Below are 14,512 nucleotides of genomic sequence, written 5' to 3' on the forward strand. Positions count from 1 at the left end.
CCGAACCCTTCACATGCCTGCTGCTTCTTGGTTTGGACCTCTGCAGAGAATCCCTCCTGCTCTCCATTTTCCTTTGATATGGGTTAAACACTGGGCAGTCTGACAGAAGACAACTGAGGAAGAAAGGAAATGAGAAAGCCTGGAGGAGACAGTGTAAGTCAGGGAGGGACAGAAGAAAGGTGAAAGACAGACTTAGTCTCCTAAAAGCTCCCAGTGGTTAAAATAGAAAGGAAGGGGCCAAAGACGAGGGGGCTGGATTTCTGCAGCTCTCTGATTCTGGGTCATAAAAGTGTGTTAGTATCTGTGCGTATGTTTATGTGCATGACAGAGTAGGAAGTGGGATGGCTCGAACTTTAAAATTCATTAGCAGATACTGTACATTCAGTAAATGTTTTCCTGAACGCTTTGTGTCTCCGTTTGTGACACATTGTGTCTGTGGGTGTGCTTGGTTGTGTGAAAAAAGAGAAAAAAGCGTTTGAGAAAGAGCAAAGAAACTCTGAATAGCCTCGAGGGGGTTTTCCTCTGAAAGGGAATGCTTTTCTCCACCCCCTCACAGACACCCTCTACTTCGATCTCTCTCTCTTTCTCTGTCTCACTCCCAAACACTCAGAGTGGCCGTAGAAGCGAAACAGACTTAAAAGAAGAGAAAAAGAATCAACGGGCAGCTCGACAATTTGCGTCTCTCTCTGTGCCACACACTCAGACTTGGGGAAGGTCTGCCAAGAATGGAACTGACTTTACTTACTTTTGAAACTGCTGATGAACTAAACATGGCAAGTTCTTCTGCACAAAGCCAAAGGAGGCTGTCTGGAGAGGATTACCGGGGCCAAAAAATGACAAAACCTTCTGCTTTGTAGAGGAGAAGCTCCTGCAAACATGGTAAAGTAACACCAAGTTTCCCTCCCGGGTATCCTCATTGTCCATTGTTACTTTCTGGTTTAAGATTTAAACTGCTCCACTGACCCAGTAACTCAGAGTCTGATTTCTGGTCTGGACAAGTGAACAAGTGAATTTCTTTCTGTGACTTTGCCAGCTATGTGTACATGTGTGTGTGTGTGGGCTACTGGAAACCTGATACATTGGTTTACACGCAGGGCATCATTTTACCTTCTTTCAACTTTTGTTTTCTAGTTGGAGAGTTCTGAGCACGGTAATGATGCACACTTTTTGCTCTCGTCTTTTATGAAACTTTATCTTTGTAACACACAAAGGGAGTACAAAACCCAATGTGAGTGCTCTCTCCAAAGCTTTTTGTAATCCCGAGCACAGTTGGTGGGACCGTTTCACATCAACAGCCAGCAGCATCTCAAGCTTTTTAAGTGTGTGCACACCAACAAAGAGAGAGTGACAGAGAGAGGCGCATTGTCGTTTGTCTCGCATCCTTAAGTCCTTTGATTCGGACTTAATTGATGCGGACGGCACACATACTTGAGTGAGTGGAGAGTGTTTCGATGTATAAATTATTTTACTGCTTTGCATGCGCACAAAATGGAATTCTCCAGTTCAGCGGTCGGCTCTTTAAAAAGTTCAAACCGTAGAGCTTTTAAAGATAGGAGGGGACTAATCTAATCCCAGTCACAGCAGAATGTAATTAATTACGATGAGTAAGCCACAAGATGGGGAACACTGATGGTGGATTTGTGGGAGGATGTGGTTTCTTTAAACTTTTATTTACATATTGCTGCTGCTATTAAATTTGTTTTTAAAAAAGGAAAGAAAAATCCCTAAATGCTTGCTTGGAGCATGGCTTTTATTTTTGGTAAACTGGAATATATTTAGTCAGTCTCACATTTATCCTTTATATTTATGGAATATACTGTTATTTCTTACATGGGAATCAGTCTGACCCATAACATCTGTCCAAGCTTAAGTGATAGCTTTACAGCAGGAAGGAAGGATGTTTAAAGAAGTACAAACTTGACTGCGAATGGCGGCCATCACTGTACTTTGCTCCCACTTCACTGCAGCGCTAGTTTGACCAGCTTTCAAAGACGTAACTGTTTGTTTTACTTAATGCCTGACTGATGCCATGAGCCTGCAGAGTCTCACTTATTAAACTGCTGCACTGTGCAAGACCTACTGTGTTTAAACTCTCTACAATATTACAAAAGCCCAACTCGTGGCATGCTGGTGTGCAATGTATTTGCATTTAGTTACTCATGAAAAGCACAACCAAGAGTCACTTATTAACTATCAAGGTCAAGAACTTTCCTCTTGAGGCCTCACAGAATCATGTGTCATGTGTTCCTTTAGTGTACAGTAAACACAGTTACCTACTGCGGGACAGACAATATTTTCAATTGTCAGTTGAAGTGATAAAATTATATTTAAAATATATGCAAATTATGAAAGTGCAGATGAGAGTTCCACTTGGGCTTTGGACTTGCTCTCGTCTTATAAAAACATATTTAGAGGCAGCAGGCGAGCAGACTTTCTACGAAACAGTAACAGTTGCAGAAGAGTAGCTAACAAGAATAAGCAAACAATGACAGGTTTAGCTTTCACAAGAGAAAAAAAATTATGCCTCTTTTCACTAAATATTTTATTAATATAGTTGCTTTAGTTGTCTGCCGTTGCTGTTGTGCTGTGCTGGTAGAGACAATTGATTTATCTGAGTTCTTATGGTTTTTTTTATTTTGGGGGCGTTAAAACGATCAAATACTCACGAGGGCATTTATACTGGAAGGAAATAGTTCCGTTGTGGGCTATTAAAATGTAACAGTGCAATGAATGATGCTCATTGCAATGTTCCATAAACCTACAGGAAACTGCAGAATTTGGTGTTTATTCACTGTTGGTTTGGCAAAATAAACAACCACAAGTTACTGGCTCTGCTCCAGGCGTTTAAGTCTATATAATATATCCACAACTTTCAGATTTTCAGGATACTCAAAAGTGCTGATTTATCAGAGTGCCACAAGCATGTACATCATCTCAAACCCTGTGGAAATGCGATGCGAGTGTCCAGATTTTGATTGATTGGCAGAAAACTGGACTTGGATTTCCTGGGTCACTCCCCCCTTTAATTTAGCTAATACTGCTCAACTTGATTTTAATTTTTGCCAAGTCTCTGCTGAGGCTGACTGGGAAAATGAACTCATTTGATTTATGAAGAAATTATGGATAATCACAGACATCTGCCATTTGGAACTGTATGATCCAAACAGATTTCATTTTGCTTCACGTCAAGGCTCTGAGAGTTGTCGTGAAGCTGTGGACTGAATTTTCAGTGTGTCTATCATCTCTGTATCACAAAAGTGGGTCAGATGCAACAGAGGCTTTGCACTTGTATTTCCAAAACAGAGCCCCAGCCAAGTGTTCAAGGAAAAATGTCAGTGCCTCAGCTGTTTGCAGGCCAGCTTTCATCAGGCATTGTCTCTAGAAAAGTTTGTTTTTGCAACATTGCCATTTCCTCCCCAATCTGTGGCTTTCCAGTTGCATAAATTAATTTTAAATGCAGTTTGTTAACGGTACAGAAAAAAAATACAGATTGCACTTCCTCTGTTTGACTTACATTTCTTTGAACTCGCAGAAGACCCTCATACTACCTTGCAAGAATGAAGAGCAGCAGATGTTACTGCACTGCACTCCTAATACGCAAGCTCACAGACATAGAAATCCAAATTGTCACATGGCTTAATACATTTTACAACACTTCTTCTAACAGTACAAGTACCTTTTCCACACTGGGAGCCAGTATGTTGTGTTGCACTGTCTAAATACTAGATAAATTGAATTTTATGTTCGATATTTTGAAGCCAGGATCGGCTTCAGGAAGAAGGCTCAGATCCAGAAGGTTTTGCTTAGTCATGTTAAATGGGAGCGGTTCATGAATGAATCAGCTGTGGTGACATTGTGCCAGAAAAAAAGTCCCTGTGTGAACCTTTCAATCATAGATGTATTTTTTGGTTCGCTTGTTTTTACACAGGGCCGTCACTGCTGTATGTCTTTACTGGTCATGGGAAGTCTGTGCTGTCTGATCTTGTGGTGGCATGAAAGAAAAAGAGAAACTATGTCATATGGCGCACTTTAAAGCATCTAGGTTTATCCTTAGATCAGATAAGGATTTTGAAACACGGATTTATGATTTCAGCAGAGATGACGGCATAGATTTACGTAGGATTCAAACACACTTGGTTCATTGTCCTACGATATAAGCAAATATTTTCAGCATGACGGCCTGCAGCAGTGCTGTTTTGACACTTCAAGTTATAAGCTGTTGGACTTGTTCAGTCTTATATTATTTGCAGATTAAGGTTCAATTAATGGATTATCTGTGAAAGCTCTCCCACGTTCTGTGGAAACTTGCCAGTGTTCAATACTACAGCACCATGAGTAAGGACTGGAAATCTGATACACTCTTTATTGAACTACAAAATGAACAAATGTATTTATGGGACTCTACATTACTCTTAGCGGAAGAAACAAAGCGATGTAGTAATTTTGTCTCATGTGGGATTTTTCATCTTAAAAGGCTTTAAGATGGCTTATCCGTGGGAGCCCTCTGCTGAGTTATAAAGGCTTAGAGCACACACAGAGGCAGTTCTGTCTCATCACCAAACAGACAGAAGGAAATAGTAGAAAAGGAGGGGGAGTAGCTCAGAGACACTGGGAACATGGTTTTCATTAAGACATGACTAACACTCATTTTGATGATGATGGCTCGAAGTCAAAAGATCGTTTTTATTTTGGGTTCCGTGTGAAAGTAGTCAGAGTAAAGCGTACGCTGCAAAACGCAATTGTTTTTGAACTGTGAAATAAAGAGAAAGGAAGATGACACCTGCATATGAAGCTGACTCACTTTAGCTCTACTATGTGCTGTGTTTTTTCTTTCCATGACAACATTTCTTCAGTTGACATGTCACAGGCGCTCAGCCTACTGTGTCCACGCTGTTTTTGTCTTTTCTCATGGCTGAGTTGGTGGTGTGTCATCTCTCAGGTACAAGACTAAACGTGCAGAATTCAGGCAGTTGTCAGGAAATACTGGACAGTCTTAACTGTCACTTTTGGTTATGTTTTGGGTTTACCCTGGAGGTGCAGTGACGGCCGATCTCTTATGAGGAGTTCAAGAAAATGTGATGAACAGTCAGAAACGAAAACATAAACCAAACTCTTTCAACATGTCGCATCAAAAGCTGCGCCAGTTTAGTAAAGGTTAATCTCCATCACAATTACATCTTTTGACCCATATAGCTGATGACAATGCAGTACTCACCTTGACAGGTTGTTTATGCAGTAGCTCAGTTCTCGACCAAGACTTTTGTAAGCCCCAGCCTGAGGCAATATGGTGAAACCTGCCATAATGCTTGCTATTCTCTATACAAAACACTGAAAAAAAAAAAAAAAAACTCCTAAGGGGCAGTAGACAAGACAAAGAAAGAGCTAACCTTTATAACAAATGCCTCTTGTCCATGTGGTTAGGTCAGCTCAGGTCAAACAATGACCTTTGTTGTAGACTGAAGCTCTTTCTAGAGTTAAATCGCAGGCTGCAATGGACAATTATCACAAGATAGGAAATCCCCTTGTCTAGAAAATGCAGGAGAGGCAGTGTTGGAATGTTTTCAGCTGGCCACGGACCAAAAACAACAATCTCAAAATGAAAGTTCAGGATTTAAGCTTGACTGAATACCCTTCACTGGCTGATTCTGGAAATAAAATATATCTTGGTGGAAAAGCAAAGACGCTTTATGGTCATATGAGCTGGTTACTGTACACTGATAGATGGTGGAGAGAAAGAAAAATGCCATAATGATGCATGAAAGAGACTCTGCCTGGATATTTAAAACAGACTGAAGGAACAGATATGAGTCTATTGTGATGCCAGGAAGGTGACACAAAGAGCGTACTAAACAGGAAAGAGACAGTAGAAAATAAACTCGAAACATGAGGATGTTGATTAAAAGCAGTGTAGCTGAAAACTGGCTTCTATGTAAACTAAAGCAACAGATACACAAGCATGTTCAATAATGCAATTTAGTGAGTTGGTGCAACATAGAAAATGCATGGCTGTCCCTCTATTGAGGTTTGACCCACCACACCTTTGGATGCATGGATCGATGGTTGTTTAACTATCATTATATTGAAAAAGATTATACTAGCATATGCTGCTGTGACTGCAACTTACGATTATGACTTCATTATTGTAATAATAATGTTTTCCAATACCACACACAGACACATTTTGCTTTGTTTGACAGATATTAATGATGAGTCTTTCACAGTTCAGACCTGTTTAGAACATTTTCTGGCACTGGTAGGCACACATACCAGTACGAGCAACACAGCACTAGAAGTGAGTTGACTCGCTAGCCAGTCTGAACTGGTTCCAGCTGAGCTATGCTTAGTAAATCTTAAAATTGTCTCTCTCATGCAAATATTGCTAGCCAAACCACCCATAGAGATGACTTCCAGTCAGGGAAGTTTTCTTTTTTAGCTGGTGTTAACAAAAACAGAGGTTTATTTCTCAATTCAACAGAAGGGACTTGGAAGGATTCAGTTGCAGTGAGGAAATGATTTAAAGTCGCATTACACAACAGTGGATGAACTCTATTAAATTTGTGGAATATAACCTGAAATCTATCATCTACATAAGAAAGAGCACATGTGCAAAACTGCACCAATTCAAATAAAGCCCTCCCTGAGAACCTGAAGTCCTCAACTCTGCAAAGTAAGTTCAGGGAGCCGTGCTTTATTAGACAGGACCACAGGTTTACTGTTAACTAACAGAAATACAGTAGTGGCTGCAGTCAGTCTAAAACAGCTGTGATGCATTACCATTTAAGAGCCTTCCTAAGAGGTATTCTGCTCTCCATTTCGTGATCTGTTGTGACAGATGTGCACAATCAGAAAAGCATTCTTTTCTACTTAGGGAATGCAAAGGCTCCATAGACTCAGAGCACTGTGAATGGTCAAATATTGGTATTGATTTACATCCAGAAATCTTGTCATGAGTCCAGTAGATCAACATTAGCTCATTTCACAGACATTTCAGTCACTTTGTATTCACTATGTATGTGCAATCCTGTTTTGTGAATGCAAAGACTAAACAGAGTTGAAAGATTTACTGAAATACCAAATGGATTATAAACAGCTGGAATTTTATGACATTTGCATGTTTTATGTCCAAGTTGCTCGCAAGTATCTGCATCTGCCAAATGGTCCCAGTGTAAACCAGTGTGAGGTCTTTGAAGCTCCTGCACTTGTGTTTACACTGAGCCGCTCTGGTCTTGGTCAGGCCATCAACCTAAACGAGGAAGGGGCTAAAAAACAGAGTCCTTTGTAGGCTTGGAGATTAACACAGCAGGCTACTGACAAGTGATTGTGTGAATAACATACCTGCTTTGATTAGCGACTGATATCTATGCAGATTCAAAAGAAGTCCTTATATTCAAATATCAACTCGGTATGAATATTATGGCTTTCCTTTTCATTACCAAACATTGATTTGGTTCTAGGATAGGATAGAAGAATAATTGTACATTTCACCTCTATCTGGCATGAGATAAGACTGTGAAGAGCACTATATTTAATAATCTTGAGACACTATAAAAATATTACATTGTATTTCATGGGGTTTCCAGCCAAGTTAGCAATGTGGAAATCAATGCCGGTCAGCCTCCCCAAGTGGTTTTCACTTTTGAAGTTCTCATTTTTCAGTCAGATGCATATGTCAGTGTATCCAAAGTGTTCCCTCGATGATTCCCAAGAATTTGGCAATCACGTGACTTTTCTTCTTTCATCTCCTAGAGGTTCACATTGCTGCACCTTTTATCACATGCTAGAGGAACTTCACTTTTGTCCAGCACTCTGGTTAATGACCAGGTGATACAGCTGCTCTGTATATAATAATATAATAATAGCATAATATATTAATATTTAATATACAATAATAGTCTTTTCTTTTACAAACTTATTTTACTTTATTTATATATTGTGCTACATGTAAATGTTACATCTGTGCACAAAACTCTGGATTCATTTTCATGCAGCTGGTGTACTTATACATCAAACCAACAGTAGAATATCTGCAGTACCAAACACTGTTGTACTAAGCCAGGGGTCAGCAACCTTTCACATCCAAAGAGCCATTTGGACCCGGTTTCCACGCAAACGGAAACACTGGGAGCCGCAAATACTTTTTGACATCTAAAATGAAGATAACACTGTATATATTGTTTTTTACCTTTATGCTTTGTGTGAACAACTAAGGTGTGTTGCTTATGAAATCCATGAAGTGCTACAGAGAAAATTATATTTTATTTATGTAATTAACACATTTTGAACTCTTAAAGAAATATAACAAAAGGAAAGACGCTGAACTAAAATGATCCATGTAGCAAACAAAAACTGTTGTGAGCCGCCATCCTTATATTGCCTATGTATTTTACCTGGTTAATGTGTGTGGCGGGGCGTGTTCTGCAGTGGCACCTGCAATCACGCCTCGCCGTCTTTACGTCTGTGCCGTCTATGCTGTTGTGTTGGTATGTGTCAGGCTGTGAGCTTTAACACCGACTGTATACGTACAGCAACCGTGTGTGAAAAGTGGTCAATAAAAAGATGCTGAAAAGCGTGTTCATGGAAACATCGTCGGGTCTGCCGTGATATCTTTACAATGGGACTTCTGCTCCTGAACCTCTGCGCACAGCGTCTGCAAATCGGGGCTGTGCGAAGTCACTTTCATCTTCACGCAGGACTGTAAGCTGTCGTCTGTGAAGCGTGAGCGGTGTTTGTTTTTAACACAGTTCACGGTGGAGAACAGCTGCTGACATAACATGAATCCGAAGGTCCATAATTGGCCTACCTCGGGTTGAAAGTCTTGGCGGGTACACCGGCTTCTGCGAGTGTGACGCTTATTTTGAGCGATGACAAAATAAAAGAATATAATTGTATTTTTATATTTCAATATCACAATAATCTTCCAATTTAGAACTACAAGTTAAAAAAGAACTAACAAAAATAAAATACACTTCAGCTAATTACTTCTAATTTATTTTCCCAAACCACGCGGAGCCGCACTACAAGGACTAAAGAGCCGCAGGTTGCCGACCCCTGTACTAAGCCATGTTGACAGGCTTCACGTCTCTAGTCATCACCACCTCAAAACTGGGCTTATAGTCTGGTTGGTGCACCAAAACTGCTTTGAAGACATTATCTTTTCATCTGAATAGTTTCCATGTGCTTAGATGGACTTCACTTGTGGCACAGCTGGTCCTAGTAGAATGCCCATGCAAGCATTCGCAAGATTACTAAAAGCAGACGTCTGCCCACAGGCTGCTACTTTACCTTCTGACATAAGATGGTGTCATATGCAGTGGCATCTTTATGAAACCATATGCTTCTTTGTCATTTTCAATTACATCAGATGCCGACCCAGGTCTGCTGCTAATATACCAGCTCAAATGAAGTGTATCCTGGCTAGACATGAAACAAGTTGCACATACTCATACAGGACAGACTTAATTATCTCCATAATAAAATTGAAATCCTTTTGAACAGGCTTGTTCATGCTTTCTTCTGTGCTGATCTTGCCTTTAATCATCCAAGTAGACTGAATAAGAATTCACTGACCCAACAGTGAACTTATAAAAAAAAATAATATATCTGTTTCTTTATGACAGCAAAAACTTTTTAAACTGATTTCAAACCCAGCACAGTGAAGGTGAGCAGGTCTGGAAAATCATCTGTCTCGTAATTTGGCATTTGCACAGCAATTGTTGTCGACCTGTTTTGGCTTTTGAGGCTTTTTTCTTTCAAATACCTTATTTGAAGAAAGTTGTGTCTAAACAGACATAGTTTGTAATTCATGGTCACGGTGTACTCGTTTTCCACATGTGGAACTGAAAATAGCAGCGTTTGTGAAAAGGCTGAAAATACCAGAAAATTTGATAAAAAATCAAATCCACAGTGACAGACTGAGCGACATCTGCATTACTGTAGACGTCCAAACTTCATCTGACTGCCCTTCATCTCTTTTTCTCCGACAGAACCCAGAATCTCTGGACTCGTCCATCCAGAGTGTGCTGTCGGCCCTCTTCCCACCGTTTGAGGCCACAGCGCCCATCGTCCTCTGCCAGCTGTTTCGCACTATTGAGGAACGTTATCACGGTGATGCTCTGCAGTGTTTACTTGACTTCCTGATTCCTTCCAAACATGTGCTGGAAAGTGTCCAACAGGCAGCATGTGTGAGTAGAAATCATATCTTTGTGTCTTTGTGAAGTCTTCCATATGTTAAAAGGTTGAGGGGTTCAAATAGTGTCAACTGTCCAAGTGATAAAGGCTACCCTGCAAACTTGTGCTGCTGCAAACGTCTTTTTCACTGTATAGAAGTGATTAATAAAAATTGTGATTTATAAGCTACAGCATACTGTAGACATTGTTTTGTTTTGTATAGAAAACTTAGGCTCAGTCAGAGCATCAGATGCCCACATGAATCTAAATGCCTCAAATTACACCAGTGGTAAATTCAGTTTTACAGTATGATCAAAAGATTTACTGTAGATGTCCAAACTTATAAGCAGGAAACACAGAACCAAACAATCAATACAGCAATGCAGTGAATTAAGTAGACAGTAATTTAGAAACAAAACTGCATTGTAAGAAACCTTATTTGATTTTTTCCTAGGCTGGATACTCTGATGTGGTTTTCCGCTGTGAGGGCTGGCCTCTCTGTCTCCATGACAAAACGGTCATCCAGTTAGCGCCCGTTAACCCCTTGCTGTTGCGTCCTGGAGACTTCTATCTTCAAGTGGAGCCTTTTGGGGAACAAGCGGCACGCATCGTCCTCAAATGTCTTCTTGAGGAAGGATGTCGAGAAGTGGAGGAGACCCCCATCCCTGAAACGTCTTATCCCTGCATCTTCACCGAAGACTGGCTGCGGGACATCAACGAAGGACGTGATGGAACTCCTTTGTCACGGTGTTTGCTTTGCACAGACCAAGGTGTAATTAAGTTGCCGTGGGCCAAAATTGCAATTCCAGAGTTTTTAGACAAGCCTAAGATCATGCCCACCTGTCAGAAATCTCGCCCTGAGCCAAAGCAGATTTCAGTTCCCATCCACTTCAACTCCTCCACCCTACCAGTTGAAGCCACGATTCTTCCAGCAAATGACAGGATGTCAGCATCTTTAAGACCCGCAGCCTGTTCTTCCAAACTTGTCAAAATGGAAGATAAAAGAGGGGCCCCGAAATCCTGCTCCAAACCATTAATCAAGCCGGTGGGTTGGGTTTCTCCTAATACCTGGGACAGTCATAACTATCAAGAGATTGAGGGTGATTACGTAGACCTGGTGGATATCGACAAAGGGAAAGAGCTTGTGGATAAACAGAGAGACAGGCTTCCAAATCCAACCAATTCAGTTTTGTTCAAACCTGTTAGACCACCCCCACCTGTGCCGCTTGGGAATAGCGTTCCCTGCGGACGCACGCTTCAGTATACAGAGGAGCGTTTTACACCATGCAGCCAGGGGAAGCTGGAGCAGGACCTCACTGATGAAGACATGAAGTGCAGGTACAGAGATTCATACCTGGCGGCACTGACAAATCCAGTTCCTTTTGAGAAAGGGAGTGTAGACCTGGCTGCCTTGGAGGAGGTCGGCCTGACTGAAGATGGGGAGTTAAAATCTAAGGCTAAAATTGGTGCTCAAAAAGACCAAGTAGGAAACTATTGTAACCACTGTAAGGAACCTGTGTTTGGTAATGAGCCCTTCCCTTGCAAACACTGCCATGAGCCAACACCAGCAAACTTAAAGCCCCACCTTCCTAGTAAATGTGAGCCGGAAAACCTCATGAAGGAGTCGCCCATAATTTTGAAATCAACCCCTGGTTTGAGCCAAAGTCAGAGAGTTCAGACAAAACTTATTTCTCACCCATCAGGACATTGTGCTTTTATGCATCCAGTATCAGATGTGTCCTCGGGGACCCCTGGTGGTGACCTGGAGTCGCACCAGAGGGGGAAGGATGTGAAACCATCAGGCAAGCACAAAGTTAAAGTGAGGTCTTTGTCCGCTGTCTCAGAAACTCCTACAGGGAGGCCACTTCTCTATAAGCTCAACAACAGGAGCCATAGTGATATTTGCCCTGCAACAGTCACGAACTTAATGCACTGTAGGCAAGAAGTTCAACTTGATGAGGAAACTCTGAAACTGGAAACAGAGAAGTGTCTAAAAAAAGGTAAGTGAGGGATAACATCCATGCGACTCAACAACATTGTTATTATTTTGTGCACACAGCCATTAAAATGATCGGTTGCTCCATGTTCAAAGGGGCTTTGAAAGAATGTGCTCCAGTGAAGGTCACAGTTCACGAAGGCTCTTTAAAAGAGGGTTCAAAGGTTAAAGATCAGGTTTGAGTATGATCTTCCTCTAGGGATTCTCCCAATGCTGTCTGGGTTCTCTGGCAGTACAGCCACATTTATGTCATTCCCATTATCAAGGGAGTGAAAGGAAATAGCATGCTGCACCCCAGTGAAAGAAAGGGCCTGAACCCACTGGGTAGAAAGAAAAAAGCAGAGCATTCTTCTAATGTAGAGAGACAGCATAACGTGCAAGAAGGCAGTTTCTCTATCCTCTGCACCCAGTGGCATGTGCCCGCAAGCCCTCAGAGGGGCAAGTTGAGATCTTGACTGGAGACATGCTTGTCACGGGCTGTTAAAGTGGCAAAGAGAGAGAGGACAGATGAGGCCTTGTTGGCTCCAAGAGGAGGCCAACTAGTAAAAGCAAGATTTAGTAGTCAGACTGCCGCTGTGTTTTGTTATAAAGACCATGTCCAGTATTTAGAAGTGGTCTGTGAATGTCTGTGCAGCTGTGTAACTTTAAACATGTTAAAGATATGGCTGTTAAAATTATTAATTGCTGTTGTTATAAAAGGGCAAAGGTTACTGGACAGAAAATGAAGCTGACAGTTTACAGGAAGGCGTTGCACGAGCTTAGAATAAAGTCCCTCAATAAAAAACAGTCTAATGGATAATTAAAAATATATGATCATTTTTCATGCTTGCTGCCAAAAATCATGTTTTGAGTTGTCACATTTATAAAACATTCAAAATATATAAATATATTTTTTGCTTTGTCAGATTCTCAGCCGAGCAGAAGTGAAGCTTTGTCCACTGCAGAGGGGCCGGGTACCAAACTCCACAACTTAAAGACAGAAAGTATATCCTCTTCTGACACTCAGCATCCCTCGCAAGAGTCAGCTTTCAGGAGGATCAGTGGCCTGCTTGAACTGGGGATTGTGTGTTTACCAGGTAATTTTGCACTTGTTAGTGTATGACATGAGAATATATTATTTTGCAATGTGATTTTTCACTGCAAAATAACCATTTCTGGCATACAGTACATGTTACTGTATGCTTCAAATTTCTTTTTTGTACCTAAGAAGTCAAATACTGCACACAACATGACGACTTAGCATTTTAACAGGTAAAAACAGTTTTTATTTGATCAGAGGATGACATCAGCGGCTTCTGTGTCATTGTAAGATGTGATGGATCAGATGTTATAATTATTATGTGCCTCAAAAAGCTCAGCAGAAGCGAGTGACGCCTCAGTTTTCAGTGTTAAACATAAAAGGTTAAATTTAATGTAGCCCTGACTTCCTGTGACTGAAAATTCATATAAAGAAAACTTTTACCACTTCATGGATTTATTAAAAGCATCTTCTCCATCATGTCCATCCGCAGGCAGCAGGGACAAGACTGGCAGGGCAGTTGTGGAGGTCCATGGTGACAGGATGGGGTGGACGTCCCCTCTTGTGTCAGCACAAAGCATCTGTGAATTACTGCTCTACTTACATTCTATACCAAGGTACAGTGCTGAAAGACTGAGATGTATCTCTAGAGAAAAAAAGATAACATTTCTGCAGTTAACAAACCTGTGAGAATGGAGTTTGTGCTTTGCAACATGTGGGAAGCTGATGTCTTCAGTGTGCCAGAAGAGGAAAATACTTGCTGGCTTTTCATTTAGCGCCTGTGATTATTATGTTATGAAAAGGTTCTACCACAAGAGGGCAGCAGCATATCATTTTCAATATTTCCAGTGGTCAGCAGGAAGCTGTGAATAATATTATGCATGACCTCATATCCACACCAACTGTTCTCCTATGGGTAATTAGTTTGTATAGCAACAGTTCTACAACTGTACAGATTTGACCTCTGCATATAGCACCTTAAGATCATTTGGCAGTAACATGGCTAATGTTTACTGACCGGTGGCCAGTAAACATTAGCCATGTTACTGGTCTAGTAAAGGGCAAATTAGCGGGCTTATTTGTTTACACTAACTAAAGGTTTTGATGCAAAGCTGTTCTACCAGAAAGCTGACCTTGTGCTGTCCCCAGCAAAGAGTCACACCACAACAGTCTGCAGCCAGGCTCGCTGCCAGCAGTCTGGTATGCAGCGCATTGACAGAAATAACAGCCTTGCTTGATGTAGGCTCACATAGGGATAAACAAAGAAGAAGTTTCTTTTTTCTTTGTTTTTTTTTTTGTGAATTTGTGAAAAAGTTTAAGGTCTAAGTGTC

General features: G+C 41.1%; 1 protein-coding gene across 1 annotated transcript in view; it reads left to right on the top strand.

Moving 5' to 3' along the window:
- The first annotated feature begins 611 nt into the window (after window positions 1-611).
- Window positions 612-14,512, top strand: part of quob (quattro b) — a 28,121-nt gene continuing 14,220 nt past the window's right edge. The window contains exons 1-5 of the mRNA XM_085456215.1: window positions 612-879; window positions 9,984-10,181; window positions 10,622-12,167; window positions 13,069-13,239; window positions 13,675-13,798. Of these exons, the coding sequence (XP_085312341.1) occupies window positions 877-879; window positions 9,984-10,181; window positions 10,622-12,167; window positions 13,069-13,239; window positions 13,675-13,798 (2,042 nt within the window). The 5' untranslated portion in view covers window positions 612-876. The remainder of the gene's footprint in view (window positions 880-9,983; window positions 10,182-10,621; window positions 12,168-13,068; window positions 13,240-13,674; window positions 13,799-14,512) is intronic.

This window comes from Copadichromis virginalis, linkage group LG5, assembly GCF_057382275.1.
Source record: "Copadichromis virginalis isolate Kocher_CV1m ecotype Utaka linkage group LG5, C_Virginalis_male_GT1.1, whole genome shotgun sequence".
Lineage (NCBI taxonomy): Eukaryota > Metazoa > Chordata > Actinopteri > Cichliformes > Cichlidae > Copadichromis > Copadichromis virginalis.